Here is an 18,778-nt window from a genome sequence, read left to right as displayed (position 1 = left end):
TTGGGTTTATTTTGCCTCAAAATAATATAAACGGGTGGTAGCAAAGTAGAAACAACGTAAAGAATACAGAACGTAAACAACTGCAACATGCAGAACAGTAGATGAAAATATTCATCGTTTTTTCAAACTTAACAGATTTGGACACACTTCCCGACAACTGGTTCTGTGAACAATGTCATCAATGACACGTTGAGGCAGTAACGCCTATTCTTCCCCCGGAGCTGCTCGCAAGTCTTCGAGAGTAGTTGGTGGATGTTGACGTGATGCAACCCCCTCCCTAGTGCATCCCAGGCATGCTATATAGGATTCAAATCGGGAGAGCGAGCAGGTCACGCCCTGCGTGAAGTATCTTCCGTTTCCAAGAAAACATCAACCACTCGTGCTCTAAGATGTCGAGCATTATCGTCCATCAAACGAATTCTGGGGGCACGTCACCTCGAAACAATCGTACATGAAGTCCCAATATCTCGTCACGGTATCTGGCAGCCGTTAAACTATTGCGATTCACCCGTACAATTTCATGAAGAGGTGTTCGAGCGATCAATATAATCCCTGCCCAAACGATTAGCGATCATCGATATAGGTCTCTTTCCACAATGTTCACGTCTCGAAATCGTGTTCCACGTTCTCTTCAGATGCGAACCCGTCGACAATCACTGCCCAAACCAAATCGGGACTCATCTTTGAAAATAACATTGTCCCACTCTTCGACTCTATAGGTGGCATGTCGACGACTCCACTCTAGACGTTCCCTTTTGTAAAGACGCGTCAGAGGTACACACACAGCAGGTCTCCGACCATAAGGGCCACTCTGTCGAAGCCTTTTCTACACCGCTTGCCTCGATACTACACATCCAGTGGATGCTGTAAGGTCCGAAGTCAGTTGCTACGCATTACTAAGACCCCACCGTCGTGCCCTTACAGCCAAATAACGGTCCTCTCTTTCTGGTGTCACACCTGGTCGGCCCTGCCCTGGTCTTCGGGATACAGTTTCGATCTCTATGTACTGTCGCCACATCCGAGAAACAACAGAATGACTCACGCTAGGCCATCGGGCCACATGAGTTTACGACTGTCCTGCTTCCATTCTTTCTATGGCCCTCCACCACAGAGAATCTGGTAGGCGCCTCCTTTGTACCATACTGCACCGTCTGTGACTGTATACACAGCGATTGTGATGTGGGACTACCCGATAAACACTACTCTGTTTATATACTAATGCACAAACAGTGTCCGAATTCTTACGGGAACCGGCAACGCGCCGCGAGCAATGAGTATAATGGGCGGGGGCACTACGAATGTAGTGCGGAACAATATGTTGAGAATGTGGGTTTCGCGGGAGGTGTGCCAGAGATAAATCCCTGCAGGCGTGCTATTCTCTATGTCCTCGGTGGCTCAGATGGATAGAGCTTCTGCCCATGTAAGCAGGAGATCCTGGGTTCGAGTCCCGGGCGGGGCACACATTTTCATCTGTCCCCGTTCACGTATGTCAACGCCTGTAAGCAGCTAAGGGTGTTCATTTCATTGTAACTACTCTGTCTGATAGGTGCCCTGACGTCATCGTTGGTGTGGTTTTCCATTGACCGAAATGCCATCTGCCGTGTGGAGCACGATCGTACGGACGTCTTTTGACAGTTTGCATGATTATATCGTGAATTAAACACAGGCCGGGGAAACAGCGGTTTGTTGCTTTAATTTTGGACACCAGTGTCCAATTTGCAATAGTGCCAATGTCAAAGCAATAATATGCTCTGCAGCACGGAAAACATAACTTCAAATACTGTTTGCTTGTACTCTGAAATGATTAATGGTTCACGGCTCATGGGGAATGCCTCCAATCCTTAGTCGATTCAGGATACTTTTTCCATCTCAACGTGGGGGATGGTACAGCAACCTCTATTATATGATGAAGAAACAGTCTTCGTTGTTGGTTCGCAGTTATTACTTGCCAATGATTCGTTTTGCCTGATTCAGGCATCTTCAGATTGGATGATATTAGATGGTGTTAGGCACATGAGATACGGGCATGAAACATTGTGTGTTGTCCTTGTTGAAGCATGCAACGTAGTGCAGTGAATACAAAACAGGATCAAGCCTACACAGATCTGTCACCATGCAAACATGTTGTAGGTAGTTGCTCATATTCGGGCTATCATCCTTGTAGGCCTGATTCTGTTTTGTATTCACTGGACTACGTTGCATGCCTCAACGTGGACACCGCGCAATGTTACCGAATGTTTGACGAGAGTAATTATTTGCTGGGACATTTTGTATGTTCGGTATCCCATGTGTCTAGCACCGTAAAATATCAACCAGTCTGAATCTTCCTGAATCAGGCGAAACGCTTCATTGATAAATAAACAATAATTACAGCCCTGAAACGGAGACTGTTTGTTTCTTCCTCGATTCAGGATAGTCTCTCGCAGGACTCCACAGCAGCAGTTATCGTAATGACTCGGAATAACCTTCTACTCCACTCCACGGTGCCAGACCAAGCATTTACAGCAGCATTTTCAGTTTTCGTAATGAATATAAGTCTCGATTTTCATCAGAGCTAAATCATCTACAGACGAGTTCATATGCAACGACTTTTTTAATGGCTATTTGCTACAGTGTGATCATATATTTAAGGTCCTTTGGGGCAAATTTTAGGCAGTCCTCAACTGCCAAATACACTAACGAGCTGTAAGTAGAAAACAACATGGAATAATCATATATTCGAAGCACTATTTACTGCGTTGATTATATGTGAGAGGTTCAAATTGCATGGGTGATCTGGAACCTGATACCATTTCAGCATACAGATTTGCATTATCAGGTACAGTATGCAGGAAAACACTTGTAATAATTTTTCATTGTGCTTTATTGCGATTTGTATAAAAGAAAAAAGTACAAAATTACATTAGCGCTAACAACTGAAGAAAATGGTAGGCTTTCAGTGCGCCGTTGCCCTTTTACGAGGCAGCGAGGTGATGATGAAAAATGAGAGCGTAGAAATCTCAGGATACAGCCTGAAACGTAAATTAATACAACTATTACAACTGAGTAAACTACAATGAATATTAGTTTCATTTCCTGTTTTACAAGATAAACAATTTTTATTATGAATTAGTAGTCGATGTGCATTTGAAGCTTTCATAAATGTACGTTTCCCGAGATTCAGCTGCAAATTGCTGCATTATGCAAATGGAATAGAGTGTCAATAATTGATTAACAACTAGGCTGACCTTTTATTTATCTACGAATAAACATTTAAGTGTAATTCTTTCTGATTTCTACATGTAAATACGTATATGTAAATCGGATTACAAATATGAGCTGCTCTAAAAGCTTCTTTTTTCAATAGTCATCAGTATTTTGGTTGACCCGATTTTGTGTTTCATCTGGATATGACTTGGGTCAGTGCTATTGTATAAAGATTGCTGCTACGCTCACCACTTTCAGGTTCTGTATTACATGGTGGGTTTCATAATTTTTACTCTCTGCTGCTCCTTTGGTATTAAGTTAATTGTACCTAAATTCCTTATCATAAATGGTATGAATATTTTTTACTTCTTCGTTTGGTACTTCATGTATACACTAAATTTTCAACAAGATTCTCTGGCATCAGATTTAATTTTAAGGCTCTTTCGTTTTCCCAGTTTCCCACCGTTGCAGTGTCATTTCCACCTAATGCGGAGCTTCGGGCGTAGAGTTTCAGAGATAAGGCGCCTGCGCATTCTGCTTAAAAAATTCTGTAGTATCGTCTGTGTATCTCAGAACTGGTAGATTTTCGCTTATATTTTTTATTCGCATTTGGAAATTTTTACTTCATTTCTTCATCAGCGTACCAGTTAAAGTGCAGTCGTGATGTACAGAAAACTTATTTTACACCCCGTTTAACACATATTGTCTGTCTTGATTTTGCCTTTCTATTGTTTCTATTTGGTACCTGTAACGAAAATACCTTGAAAGTATGACTGTTTGGAACACCTCCACAGTATAATAGGCATAATTGTAACGAGTTCTTAATGATACGGTAAACACTAGTTCTTTTTATTACATCACTTGACAGGACCCTTCCTTCCGTACCTTTAACCTTTCGTGGTTAGTTAACGGTAGAGCATGTTGCAGATGAATGGCCTGCAGCACAATATGTGTTGTGATCTGAAACGTTTCGTTGACAAGGCGGTAAGACGAAATGTTATCGGAAGAACACATCATCACAATCACATTACGGTAACTTTCCATCTTGTTGTGAAGACTCTCATTTGCCTCTAGATGTTAAGAAATGCAGTCTTATAAAGTTCATTTAAAGGAAAAATGTAGTAGTCTCTGAATACGGGACTAATGAGTCACAAGTTGAGTGAACCATGGGGTTGCGAAACGCAACGACCAAATATGTTAAGACGATAACATTCGAGAAAGAGCTGTACTGGGATACTACTCCTGTATGTAGAATCTATATGGTCGGGCATTAACAGGAGACATCGAATACAAATCTAGGGTATGGGTATGGTCATATATTTGTTTGACTTGAGGAAAAGATCAGTTGGAAGACTCAAGAATAAAGATGACAAGTACTTGAAAGCACTCTAGATGAAAGGTATAAGGTACGAGGGGTCGTTAGAGGGTAAGAAAATTTTGTTGGTGTTATGCTGACTTGCACAAGATGAAGGAAGTGCTTCCTCTTGGTTGTTATGTTGTATCGACCATTGGCAGAGAATACAGTTAATGTCAGTTGAAAGTTCTGAGTTGTCTGTTATCTGATTGGCTATGAAAGACGATAAACTAACGCTGTTCCTAATGGAGTACCTGTAAACAAAGATGTAAACATTCTTCACACCCCTAGGACACTTCAGAAGCTTCGACACTGGTGCAAGAATGGGAGGCGATACCCCAGCAGCTGCTCGACCACCTGATCCAGAGTACGTCAACCCAGTGTGCGGCCTGTGTACGTGTGCACGGTGATCATATCACATATTGTCGTCGGGGTACATGCGCAGGAAACAGTGGCGTTTTGTAGCACATGTTTCTCGGGACGGTTTTCTCAACTTATCACCAATACCGTGGACTTACAGATCTGTGTCGTGTGTGTTCCCTATGTACCTATGCTATTAGCGGCAGTTTTGTGTAGTGCCACGTTGTGTGGCACCACATTCTGCAATTATGAGTATGAGTGTAATTTAGAGCTATTTGTTGTTGTTGTTGTGGTCTTCAGTCCCGAGACTGGTTTGATGTAGCTCTCCATGCTACTCTATTCTGTGCAAGATTCTTCATCTCCCAGTACGTACTGCAGCCTACATCCTACTTAGTGTATTCATCTCTTAGTCTCCCTCTACGATTTTTACCCTCCACGCTGCCCTTGATGTCTCAGAACATGTCCTACCAACCGATCCCTTCTTCTAGTCAAGTTGTGCCACAAACTCCACTTCTCCCCAATTCTATTCAATACCTCCTCATTAGTTATGCTATCTACCCATCTGATCTTCAGCATTCTTCTGTAGCACCACATTTCGAAAGCTTCTATTCTCTTCTTGTCCAAACTATTTATCGTCCATGTTTCACTTCCATACATGGCTACACTCCATACAAATAAATGGTTCAAATGGCTCTGAGCACTATGGGACTCAACTTCTGAGATCATTAGTCCCCTAGAACTTAGAACTAGTTAAACCTAACTAACCTAAGGACATAACACACATCCATGCTCGAGGCTGGATTCGAACCTGCGACCGTAGCGGTCTCGCGGTTCCAGACTGCAGCGCCTAGAACCGCACGTCCATACAAATACTTTCAGAAACGACTTCGTGACATTTAAATCTATACTCGATGTTAACAAATTTGTCTTCTTCAGAAACGCTTTCCTTGCCATTGCCAGTCTACAATTTATATCCTCTCTACTTCGACCATCATCAGTTATTTTGCTCCCCAAATAGCAAAACTCCTTTACTACTGTAAGTGTCTCATTTCCTAATCTAATTCCCTCAGCATCACCCGACTTAATTCGACTACATTCCATTATCCTCGTTTTGCTTTTGTTGATGTTCATCTTATATCCTCCTTTCAAGACACTGTCCATTCCGTTCAGCTGCTCTTCCAGGTCCTTTGCTGTCTCTGACAGAATTACAATGTCATCGGCGAACCTCAAAGTTTTTATTTCTTCTCCATGGATTTTAATACCTACTCCGAATTTGTCTTTTGTTTAGTTTACTGCTTGCTCAGTATACAGACTGAATAACATCGGGGATAGGCTACAACCCTGTCTCACTCCCTTCCCAACTACTGCTTCCCTTTCGTGTCCCTCGACTCTTACAACTGCCATGTGGTTTCTGTACAAATTGTAAATAGCGTTTCGCTCCCTGTATTTTACCCCTGCCACCTTCAGAATTTGGAAGAGAGTATTGCAGACAACATTGTCAAAAGCTTTCTCTCAGTCTACAAATGCTAGAAACGTAAGTTTGCCTTTCCTTAATCTTTCTTCTAAGATAAGTTGTAGGGTCAGTATTGCCTCACGTGTTTGAACATTTCTACGGAATCCAAACTGATCTTCCCCGAGGTCGGCTTCTACCAGTTTTTCCAATCGTCTGTAAAGAATTCGCGTTAGTATTTTGCAGCCGTGACTTATTAAACTGATAGTTCGGTAATTTTCACATCTGTCAACACCTGCTTCCTTTGGGATTGGAATAGAGCTATTTACAAAGAGTAAATCTAGAAAGACAGTAAAGAATCTGATGCAAAGTGGATGGCTTACCACAGAGTGCAGTTAGTGCTTGCCGTAGAAACCTCCTCCGTAGCCTCCTCCGTAGCCTCCTCCGTAGCCGCCCCCGTAACCGCCTCCGAAGCCGCCGCCGTAGCCGCCCCCGAAGCCACCGCCGTAGCCGCCCCCTACGACGACGGGCACGGGGTGCGGGACAGTGACGGGGTAGGGCTGGGGGACGGGCACGGCGACCGGCCTGGGCACGGACACGGGGTAGGGCCGGGCTACCGGCACGGGCACGGGCTGAGGCACCGGCACAGGAACAGCGCGGGGCACCGACACCGGCACTGCCTGGGGCACCGGCACGGGGACCGGCCGCGTCACCTCCACCGGCTGCGGCACGGGCACCGCCACTGGCCGCGCCACCTGCGAACAGGCGTGCCAACGTCACCCGGATCTCCACTACGTCACATGTCGCTAGAGAAAGCCACTGGCCGCGCCACCTGCAGCAAATCGTGCCAACGTCACTCGGATGGCCAGTACGTCACATGTCGCTAGAACAAGGCACGAGTTTCCATCATTAACACCGAATGAGCTACACCTCCTCAACTGACTGAGCCACTGGCTCAGCTAGGGTGTACCATGAGCAACTAGTCGTTGCCAGGTTACGAGGACGTCCAACAGGTGATGCTTCGCTGGAAAAAGTCACGAGTCTCCGTCATTAGCACCAAATGGGCTGAATCACCTCCACTGGCTGGTTGTGAGAACGGGGCTCAGAGCGAAGGAAATGCTCAAATCCTCGTCCAGGAATCCAGAATTACGTTTTCCAAGGTCCTCCTAAGTCTCTCAAGGTGAATTCCAGGACTGTAGCTTCGAGAAGGACGTGACCAGTTTATTCCTCTATCCCTGCTCTGTCAGAGGTTCAAAATGTTTAAAATGGACTGAACACTATGGGGCTTAACATCTGAGGTCATCAGTCCCCTAGAACTTAGAACGACTTAAACCTAATTAACCTAAGGACATCACACACATCCATGCCCGAGGCAGGATTCGAATCTGCGACCGTAGCGGTCGTGCGGTTCCAGACTGAAGCACTTAGAACCGCTCGGCCACAACAGCCGGCTCCTGTCAGAGGATGCGTTCCATTTCTACATCTACATCTGCATCTACATGGATACTCTGCAAATCACATTTAAGGCCTGGCAGAGAGCTGATCGATCCTCCTTTACAATTGTCTATTGTTCCAATCTCGTATAACCCACGGAAAAAACGAACACCTACGTCTTTCCATGCTAGCTATGATTTCCCTTATTTTATTATGGTGATAGTTTCTCCCCATGTAGGTCGGTGTCTACAAAATATCTTCGCATTCGGAAGAGAAAGTTGGCGGTTGAAATTTCGTGAGAAGATCCCGCCGCAACGGAAAACACCTTTGTTTCAATGCTGTTCACCCCAAGTTCTGTATCATTTCAGTGACACTCTATCCCTTATTTCGCGATAAGACAAAACATGCTGCCCTTCTTTGAACTTCTTCGATGTACTCTGTCAATCCTATCTTGCAAAGGATCCCACCCCACGCAGCAGGATTCTAAAAGAGCATGGACAAGCGTAGTGTAGGCAGTCTCCTTAGTAGATCTGTTACATTTTCTAAGTGTTCTGCCAATAAAACGCAGTCTTTGGTTAGCCTTCCCCACAACACTGTCTATGTGTTCCTTCCAATTTAAGTTCTTCGTAATTGTAATTCCTAGGTATTTAGCTGAATTTACGGCCTTTAGATTTGACTGATTTATCGTGTAACCGAAGTTTAACGAATTCCTTTTAGCTCTCATGTGGATGACCCAAAACTTTTCGTTATTTAGGATCATTTGCCAATTTTCGTACCATTCAGATATCTTTTCTAAATCGTTTTGCAATTTGTTTTGATCTTTTGTTGACTTTACTAGTCGATAAACGACTGCGTCACTTGCAAACAACCTAAGACTTCTGCTCAGCTTGTCTCCCAAATTGTTTATATAGATAAGGAACAGCGAAGGGGCTATAACACTACATTGTGGAACGCCAGAAATCACTTCTGTTTTACTCGATGACTTTCTGACAATTACTACGACCTATGGACTCTCTGATAGATAATCACGAATCCAGTCACATAGCTGAGACGATATTCCATACGCACGCAATTTCACTACAAGCTGTTTATCTAGTACAGTGTCAAAAGCCTTGCGGAAATCCAGAAATAGGGAATCAATTTGAAATTCCTTGTCAACAGCACTCAACATTTCGTGCGTGTAAAGAGCTAGTTGTGTTTCACAAGAACGATATTTTCTAAATGTGTGTTGACTGTGTGTCAATAGACCGTTTTCTTCCAGGTAATTCATAATGTTCGAACTCAACATATCTTCCAAAATCCTGCTGCATGTCGACGTTAATGATAAGAGCCTTTAATTTAATGGATCACTCCTACTACCTTTCTTGAATATTGGTGAGACCTTTGCAACTTTCCAGTATTTGTGTACGGATCATCCGTCGAGCGAACGGTTGTATATGATTGTTAAGTATGGAGCTATTGTAAAAGCATACACTGAAAGGAACCTAACTGGTATACAATATGGACCGGAGACTTGCTTACATTAAGTGATTTAAGTTGCTGCAGTACTACGAGACTATCTATTTCTATGTTACTCATGTTGGCATGTGTTCTTGATTCGAATTCTGGAATATTTACTTCGTCTTCTTTGGTGAAGGAATTTCGGAAGACTGTGTTTAGTAACTATTTCTAGTGACCTAGTTGTGAACAGGCCTACTGTTATCTTCCTTCTTTCCCTGTGTTTGACGAGGTGGTTGGCTACATCGCCCTTAGTAGCGATTTTCTGTGTCTGATCCCTATATCTGTGGTAACTCCGTGAATGACAAGGGACATAGACTACCTTTCCCAATTGGAATATTCGCACAGCCATGAGATGGTCCACCTGCAACCAGGTACGTCAATATTACACGGATGTACAAACTTGGTGTGCCAATAGACGTTATGGAGGGTATGTGTGGCAATGACTTTGGAGAGAGATCTATTAAAGCGATGAGGTACGTCAACCTTCACTGCCCTGATTACCTGAAAATACTCGTCTCAAACTCACATGGGTGTCCTTCTGTATTTATCAGTGAGCATTAATCTCCCAAAAAACTGGCGGGCATTGGTTCAGTGCCTCCATCTGGAGCTTTAGGCAGGGTAATTCTCCAGCACATCAGTGAGGTAAAATATAGGCAGATATGGTCATCTTCTATAGATATTCAACCATGGTTTTAAGTGTGCACCACCATCAGACGAAATACGTTATCCGTTGTTAGAAGGCGTGGCCCTGGTGGGTTTGGGCACCAATGGTGCCTGGAACAATAACAGGACAAGTCACCTGTTCCAGTTATGCAACTATCGAATAAAGAATCGTTACAGTATACACCATTAAAAATTCTTTCTGTAGTTATATGGAAAAAAAAACAAGAAAAAAGACAATAAACGTTACGTCTAGCTGAACTTATTAGCAACAAAGAAATGTATTCTGGTGTCTTACTGTGGCTGTTATACAGGGTGTTACAAAAAGGTACGGCCAAACTTTCAGGAAACATTCCTCACACACAAAGAAAGAAAATATGTTATGTGGACATGTGTCCGGAAACGCTTACTTTCCATGTTAGAGCTCATTTTATTACTTCTCTTCAAATGACATTAATCATGGAATGGAAACACACAGCAACAGAACGTACCAGCGTGACTTCAAACACTTTATTACAGGAAATGTTCAAAATGTCCTCCGTTAGCGAGGATACATGCATCCACCCTCCGTCGCATGGAATCCCTGATGCGCTGATGCAGCCCTGGAGAATGGCGTATTGTATCACAGCCGTCCACAATACGAGCACGAAGAGTCTCTACATGTGGTACCGGGGTTGCGTAGACAAGAGCTTTCAAATGCCCCCATAAATGAAAGTCAAGAGGGTTGAGGTCAGGAGAGCGTGGAGGCCATGGAATTGGTCCGCCTCTACCAATCCATCGGTCACCGAATCTGTTGTTGAGAAGCGTACGACCACTTCGAGTGCAATGTGCAGGAGCTCCTTCGTACATGAACCACATGTTGTGTCGTACTTGTAAAGGCACATGTTCTAGCAGCACAGGTAGAGTATCCCGTATGAAATCATGATAACGTGCTCCATTGAGCGTAGGTGGAAGAACATGGGGCCCAATCAAGACATCACCAACAATGCCTGCCCAAACGTTCACAGAAAATCTGTGTTGATGACGTGATTACACAATTGCGTGCGGATTCTCATCAGCCCATACATATTCATTGTGAAAATTTACAATTTGATCACGTTGGAATGAAGCCTCATCCGTTAAGAGAACATTTGCACTGAAATGAGGATTGACACATTGTTGGATGAACCATTCGCAGAAGTGTACCTGTGGAGGCCAATCAGCTGCTGACTGTGCCTGCACACGCTGTACATGGTACGGAAACAACTGGTCCTCCCGTAGCACTCTCCATACAGTGACGTGGTCAACGTTACCTTGTACAGCAGCAACTTCTCTGACGCTGACATTAGGGTTATCGTCAACCGCACGAAGAATTGCCTCGTCCATTGCAGGTGTCCTCGTCGTTCTTGGTCTTCCCCAGTCGCGAGTCATAGGCTGGAATGTTCCGTGCTCCCTAAGACGCTGATCAATTGCTTCGAACGTCTTCCTGTCGGGACACCTTCGTTCTGGAAATCTGTCTCGATACAAACGTACCGCGCCACGGCTATTGCCCCGTGCTAATCCGTACATCAAATGGGCATCTGCCAACTACGCATTTGTAAACATTGCACTGACTGCAAAACCACGTTCGTGATGAACACTAACCTGTTGATACTACGAAGTGATGTGCTTGATGCTAGTACTGTAGAGCAATGAGTCGCATGTCAACACAAGCGCCGATGTCAACATTACCTTCCTTCAATTGGGCCAACTGGCGGTGAATCGAGGAAGTGCAGTACATACTGACGAAGCTAAAACGAGCTCTAACATGGAAATTAAGCGTTTCCGGACACATGTCCACATAACATCTTTTCTTTATTTGTGTGTGAGGAATGTTTCCTGAAAGTTTGGCCGTACCTTTTTGTAACACCCTGTATATCTGTAAAGGAAATTAATAATGAAATTGATGTTAATGATATTTATAATAATTAAGAAAGATAGCACTCAGGTTTTATAAGTGAATAAAACACAATGGGCCATTTGCAGATCATAAACGAATTTATAAAACGGAGCATTCAGAAAGAATTGCCACTTTGTGAGGGATCTGCAGATTTGGAAAAAGCTACTGACTAATTATCAGCAAATCTACATTAACAACCCTTGAGAAGCAAGTAACTGATTCAATCTGTGGTAGTGTACTTGGCAATATGTAATTCAGTGCCACAGGTTCCATCAGACTTTATTAAGGTGGTGAGGAATCCAGAACGGAAGTAGGAATCAGAGAAGAAATTCCGTATTATGAAAACTGCTCTCAGCTATCCTTGAGGGAGATTGTAGATCCAGAATGAATTTTCACTATGCGGTGGAATGTGCGCTGATTCGGAACATTCTCGCAGATTAAAACGCAGATTAAAACTGTGTGTCAGGCCGGGCATTGACCAGGAAACCTTTGTCTTCGCTGGCAAGTGCTCTACGCATATACAACTCCCAGTCCCGGTTCGACATATAGTTTTAATCTGGCACGAAGTTTCGAGACTGTAGATCTTTAAACTGGGAAAACGAAAAGGGTATGTGTGCTAAATGAACAAATGTAGTCCATCGTTTGGATGATGGCATGGTACTGTTCGCCTCTAGAGTAGGTAAACTTCAGTAAGGAGTAAGAATAATGTAATATAGCAAGTTTGGAAGTAGGACAGAAAATAAATTTTGATGAAACATAGTCAACGTTACTAGGTACAAACTAATAACGAGGACAATGAAAGACCTGGGGAGATCTTGATTTAAAGCAACTGAATGCAACGATTGGATTGACTGGGAAGAAAATAACGGAAGAACAAAATTGCCCTGTAATGATCTTGATAATGTAAATAGCACTAAGTTTTTAGTAAAACTTGTGAGTTTTGAGTTATGGACTCTTAATGCGGGAACCCATCCAAATACCTGATTGCTTAGTAAGAGATGGAGAAATTTGTATTTGAAATTAACGGGAGGTACAAAAGACACAATTGTGACTGCAGTGAGAATTAAATGTAAGAGGACTGGACATGTATCCAGATGAATGAATGCTGGATGATAAAGGAGTGTCCCTGTCTGGTTGCAATAGATAATGAAGGACCTAGTTGACGGTGTAACTGAAAGTAGGTAGATGGCACAAGAAAACTTGCAACAACAGCATGAACAAAGTAGGAGCATATGGACTATCAGACCAATTGCGTGATTGGATTGAAGAGTTCCTAGATAACAGAACGCAGAATGTCATTCTCAATGGAGAGAAATCTTCCGAAGTGGGAGTGATTTCAGGTGTGCCGCAGGGGAGTCTCGTAGGACCGTTGCTATTCACAATACGCATAAATGACCTTGTAGATAACATCGGAAGTTCACTGAGGCTTTTTGTGGATGATTTAGTATATCGAGAGGTTGTAACAAGGGAAAATTGTACTGAAATGCAGGAGGATCTGCAACGAATTGACGCATGGTGCAGGGAATGGCAATTGAATCTCAATGTAGACAAGTGTAATGTGCTGCGAATACATAGAAAGAAAGATCCTTTATCATTTAGCTACAATATAGCAGGTCAGCAACTCGAAGCAGTTAATTCCATAAATTATCTGGGAGTGGGTATTAGGAGTGATTTAAAATGGAATGATCATGTAAAGTTGATCGTCAGTAAAGCAGATGCCAGACAGATTCATTGGAAGAATCCTAAGGAAATGCAATCCGAAAACAAAGGAAGTAGGTTACAGTACACTTGTTCGCCCACTGCTTGAATATTGCTCACCAGTGTGGGGTCCGTACCAGATAGGGTTGATGGAAGAGATAGAGAAGATCCAACGGAGAGCAGCGCGCTTCGTTACAGGATCATTTAGTAATCGCGAAAGCGTTACGGAGATGATAGATAAACTCCAGTGGAGGACTCTGCAGGAGAGACGCTCAGTAGCTCGGTACGGGCTTTTGTTGAAGTTTCGAGAACATACTTTCACCGAGGAGTCAAGCAGTATATTGCTCCCTCCTACGGATATCTCGCGAAGAGACTATGAGGATAAAATCAGGGAGATTAGAGCCCACACAGAGACATACAGACAATCTTTCTTTCCACGAACAATACGAGACTGGAATAGAAGGGAGAACTGATAGAGGTGCTCAAAGTACCCTCCGCCACACACCGTCGGGTGGCTTGCGGAGTATGGATGTAGATGTAGATGCAGATATATAGGTCTATGGTTGAAGACTAATTTGTGGAGAAGTCTCGAGGGGGGGCAGTGAATGCCAGAAGGCTGATGATTATGACGACTAGCGGTATCGGCCTAGTGTGTCAACTGCTGGAGGACCTCTCTCGAAGAGACTATGCAAATAAATCGCCAACAGGCAAGGGGCGAGCTGAAGCACCTATCCACCGCTTGCGTGAGACAGAGAAGACCTGCTAGACACTTACGGTCTGCACGTTGATGGCTGGTCCAGCGGCGGCTGCTACTCCGACGCCTCCAAAGCCACCTCCGATGCCGCCTCCGAGGCCATACCCGCCTCCGAGGCCGTAGCCGCCTCCCAGTCCGTAGCCACCCCCGTAGCCACCCCCGTAGCCACCCCCGTAGCCACCCCCGTAGCCGAGGCCCAGGAGGCCCCTCTTGTCCTGCTTTTTGCCGGTCTCCTCCGCAGGCTGCCCGCTCGTCGTCTGCTCTGCGGCGATGGCGGCTGCCGCCAACAGAGTCACAAGCTGCGGGCAAAGAGTTTCTCGTAAAGAAGTGTCCCAGTCTTTTTACTATGCTGAAAAATGGAAATGAGCGTATGGCATCGTTAGCCGGGGGGCCCCATTCGGGGAATAAAATTAAGCGGAATATACACGCAAATAGCTAATACTCTGCAGATTTTTCTGTAACTGTGACACAAATTTCAGATTATGATGCTACTGGAAGTATGTTAATTTTTTTGGCTATTTTCGCTTGTCGGATTTACATTAAATTATCGATAACTATTCGATTTCACAGAGAGTAGTCTCTAGAATATAGAAAGAAGTCCAATACGCTCATTTTATTTGAGTATAACACACTCAAAAGCGCTGAAGGCATGAAAAATTGCAGTATAAAAGGAATAATACGAATTTGATTAAAGCCAAAGCCCTGTAATAAAATTTTCTCATTTGGATTAAAAATTTCTGTAACAATATTATTCAGTGGAGTAAAGGTATATGGCCATGTCACACTTTTTTATTTGATGCAGAACTTCATGACATTTCCTACAAGACATTTAGTATTCTCTATCAAAGCAAGAGTTTACTTTAACGCTTGATATAAGTTTTTTGTCGTTTTTAAGAAAAGAGAAGTATTGATAGTAAGAGAAATGTATTAAGGATTATGTACGTTGAGAGGAAGCTTTCAAAATACTAACATCTTCAAACAGGTCTCTTCAGAAAGTCGTGGGTTGATACAATACTTACAACGCACTTTTGTACTCAGAAGACGTTCATTAAGTATGGAATGTGGGTTTTTCAGGTCAGGTTATGCCCTAGCTTTAATCTCAAAGATAGTATTATATCTACTTTTCGGATTTCGAAGCTTGGACGGATTATAATATTTGCCCCAGGACACCTACATAGCTGCATGTTTTGTGTCTTATCACAAATAATATACATTTGCTGTGATTTATCTGTTTTCAACTGTCAGATTAATTTCTCTACGAGTAAAGCTATAAATACTATTGCCGCGCGGTGTGGCCGCGCGGTTCGAAGTGTCATGCCACGGACTGCGCGGCCCCTCCCACTGGATTTTCGAATCCTCCCTCGGGCATACCCATGCCCTCGGGCATGGGTATAGTATAAGTTAGTTTAAGCAGTGTGTAAGTCTAGGGACCGATGACCTAAGCAGTTTGGTCCCTTAGGAATTCGCACACATTTGAACATTTTAAATACTATTTTCATGCATGTAGCTGTATTATCTGCAAAGGGAAAAAATGTATTTTATAACCATGCAAATGAAATATCAACTAATGTATGCCAGAAATAATAGAGGACTCAAGACAGTGTCCTGTGGTACTCCATGACGAGTTCTTTCGAATTTAGAATGTCTACCGCCATTTGTTGGACCAGAAAGTGATACATGTCAGTTCTGAAAATACAGAAAAAGATATAAATCATAAATATCCTGTAATGCTTTTTTATAGTGTTTTAACTTTTGCATGAGAATATAACAGTTTTCTCAGTCAGATGACTTAGCTAAATCACAAATTTATCCATGATTTTTCGAATCCAGTACATCATTTTCCAAGGCGAATATACTGCTTGCGACTGACGGTCATTGTTGGAAACCAAATCGTTACATACTTTTCTACAATTACACAATTCTTCAAATCGAACATACTGTTTGCAACCGACAGCCATTGTCGGAAACAAAGTAGTTACACACTTCTGTAGAAATACAGCTACACCGAAGTCCTGACAGCAGTCTGCTGAGCGTTTATAAATTTTGTGAGAATAAGCCTAGCTCCCTGACAAGTAGAGGTTGTCCCTGCAAATTTCTACACGATTAATAATGAAACATTACGCTTTTTACTAGTTTTGACTATTAGAAAATTTGTAGGTCTTGAAGATTTGGTATGTAGAAGAAACTAAGCAGTTCAGAGAGAACCGCTGTTAGAGGAAGTTGCACAACTTGATTAAGAAGGTGAGGAAGAGAAGTGATGTGCTAACTCACCAGGAGAGCCCTCATGTCGGCAGTTGGTTGTTGGTTCCCGGCGCGGTGGGTGGAGGTGGAGTGCCTACTGCCATCGTCCGCCGGCTTATATAGCAGGGCAGGTGCTTTCACCTCCTTCCTGTGCTCACGGGCCGTCTCGCCCGCAAGGTGGGGACCAGGGAGGCGGCTCCAAGTGCGTGCCGCTCTGCTAACGAGCCCTCCACGTGGGCCACGCAACGTTCCCACATTCCAAGCGAGCCTCCAAGTCTTCTGCTTACTCTCTGGAGACCTTTTGGCGATACCACCAGAACAAACTGGGACAAGCTGGACAATTTATTCCTTAACTCCCAGAAGACATTCGAAGGGTGCCGTATCACCGTTTATTTTTTTTAAATGTGGTTTGGCACGTCTTCTTCTCCTACGACCATTTCTCCGTCTCAAAGTAGCACTTATACTTAATTTCCTCAATCGACATACATGCAACTGCATGCGTACCTGGTATGTTCCAAAACACCGTGCATAAAAACGGAATTTTTCGGTTCTCATACCATGGGTTCTATTAGTGATGAAAAGATAGGGTCAAGTGTTTTGGGATAGCCCTTGAGCTAGGGACCATCTGTAAACCCAACAGAAGGATCGTCTTAGCGTCACTATCCTATAGAACAAAGTATTGCCTCCGGCTTAGGCAAAAGGAGCAAATCGGTTGGTTCTTTTTGCATTTGACGTGGTCTATCGTGGGCTTGATGGGATTTATGGAGGCACCATTAGTTCATGGTCGGTTCCTCGAAAAACCTCAAAGAAGGGTTTTTTGTACCATATTTTTGCCGTCACTAGCAGGCCAAAATCCAGCTGAGGATTCCAAGACGGCTACGCACAGTAAATGGCTGAAACTTTTACGATGTATTCCTAAGATCCCGACCTCGAACAGCCTTGAAAATTTTCTTGAGATCTTTATCTTTTTCCAAGATAAAGATTTACCTTACTTCTACACGGAAAATCCGGTATGGGGTGAAATATAAAGAATAAATAACCGTAGCAAATTGCTCAAATTTAAAAGCATATTCTTTAGGGATTTATCTAGAAGATCCATTTCCGCTTTTCCAAAAATATTTATCCGTTATCGAGAAACACACCAAAAACTGGTTTTTATGGTACTAGAATTCAGCCGCTGATTCCGAGACGGATGCACACAGCACGTGGCTGTAATTTTTACTAAGTGTTCCTGAGATCCGGATCTCCAATTACTTTGAAAATTTTCTTCATATCTTTATCCGTTTCCGAGATGCAGTGGTTCAATGTTACCCTACCCTACTTGTACACGTAAAATCCGGTGTGAGGCGAAAAAGTAGTTTATAAAGTGACGTAGCACAGAGAAGTATGCTGCAATGTGTCTCCGTTATCATCTGGAAACCCTATGGTGCAGTACTGAAGTACATGCAAAGTGTTTTTGCGTGTAAAATTATTTTTATGTAGCTTCAATTTCACATTAGAAAACTACCTAAGTTTTACTGAACAATACATTTGTTTTCATATGAGTTACATGCCCTGCGAAGGGAACCAGCGGAAAAATGCTTCTATCGGAGTTTAAAAAAATTGAATATATTCTTGTTTATTTAAAAGATTGAGCGAAAAGTGGGACGCCAACATTTTTGGTAAAATTTAAAAAGGTGCTGAGGAAAGTAGAATGAGATAGCTGGTACCCCACTTTTCTATCAGTCTTTTAAATAAACAGGAACATATTCGCATTTTTTGTGCTCCAACAGCAGCATTTTTCTGCTGGTTATTTGTTGGATGTATTCCAGTCGCTGTGTTCTCCTATAGTTTTTGCCCTCTACGGCTCACTCTGGTACCGTGAAAGCTACTCCCTAATTTCTTAGCCCATGTCCTATCATGCTGCCCCTTCTTCCTGTCAATGCTTTACATTTACATGATTACTCTGCAATTCTGCAATTCACAGCTAAGTGGCTGGCACAGAGTTCATCGAATCACCTTCAAACTATTTTTCTACCGTTCCCACTCTCGAGAAGCGCGCAGGAAAAACGAAACGTAATTTTTTTTGTTTCGAGCTCTGATTATTTTATTTCTTTATTATTTTGTTACGACAATCATTTCCCCCTCTGTAGGTGGGTACCAACAAAATATTTTGTCTTTCGGAGGAGAAAGTTGTTGACTAGAAATTTATAAAAAAAATCCTGCCACAATGAAAAACGCGCT

The 18,778-nt window shown here is 43.1% G+C and overlaps 1 protein-coding gene across 1 annotated transcript; it reads right to left on the bottom strand.

The window, feature by feature from the left end:
• Nucleotides 1-2,845: 2,845 nt before the first annotated feature.
• LOC124798512 (cuticle protein 79-like) lies at nt 2,846-16,685 on the bottom strand. Its single transcript, XM_047261955.1, has 4 exons — nt 16,586-16,685; nt 14,335-14,613; nt 6,734-7,105; nt 2,846-3,011 (listed from the first exon to the last, which is right to left on the bottom strand). The coding sequence occupies exons 1-3, from the start codon at nt 16,598-16,600 to the stop codon at nt 6,746-6,748; spliced, it is 654 nt and encodes a 217-aa protein (XP_047117911.1). The 5' UTR covers nt 16,601-16,685; the 3' UTR covers nt 2,846-3,011; nt 6,734-6,745.
• Between the last annotated feature and the right edge of the window lie 2,093 nt (nt 16,686-18,778).

This window comes from Schistocerca piceifrons, chromosome 5 (genome assembly GCF_021461385.2).
Source record: "Schistocerca piceifrons isolate TAMUIC-IGC-003096 chromosome 5, iqSchPice1.1, whole genome shotgun sequence".
Taxonomy (NCBI): Eukaryota; Metazoa; Arthropoda; class Insecta; order Orthoptera; family Acrididae; genus Schistocerca; species Schistocerca piceifrons.
This window is presented reverse-complemented; position numbering and strand designations above follow the sequence as displayed.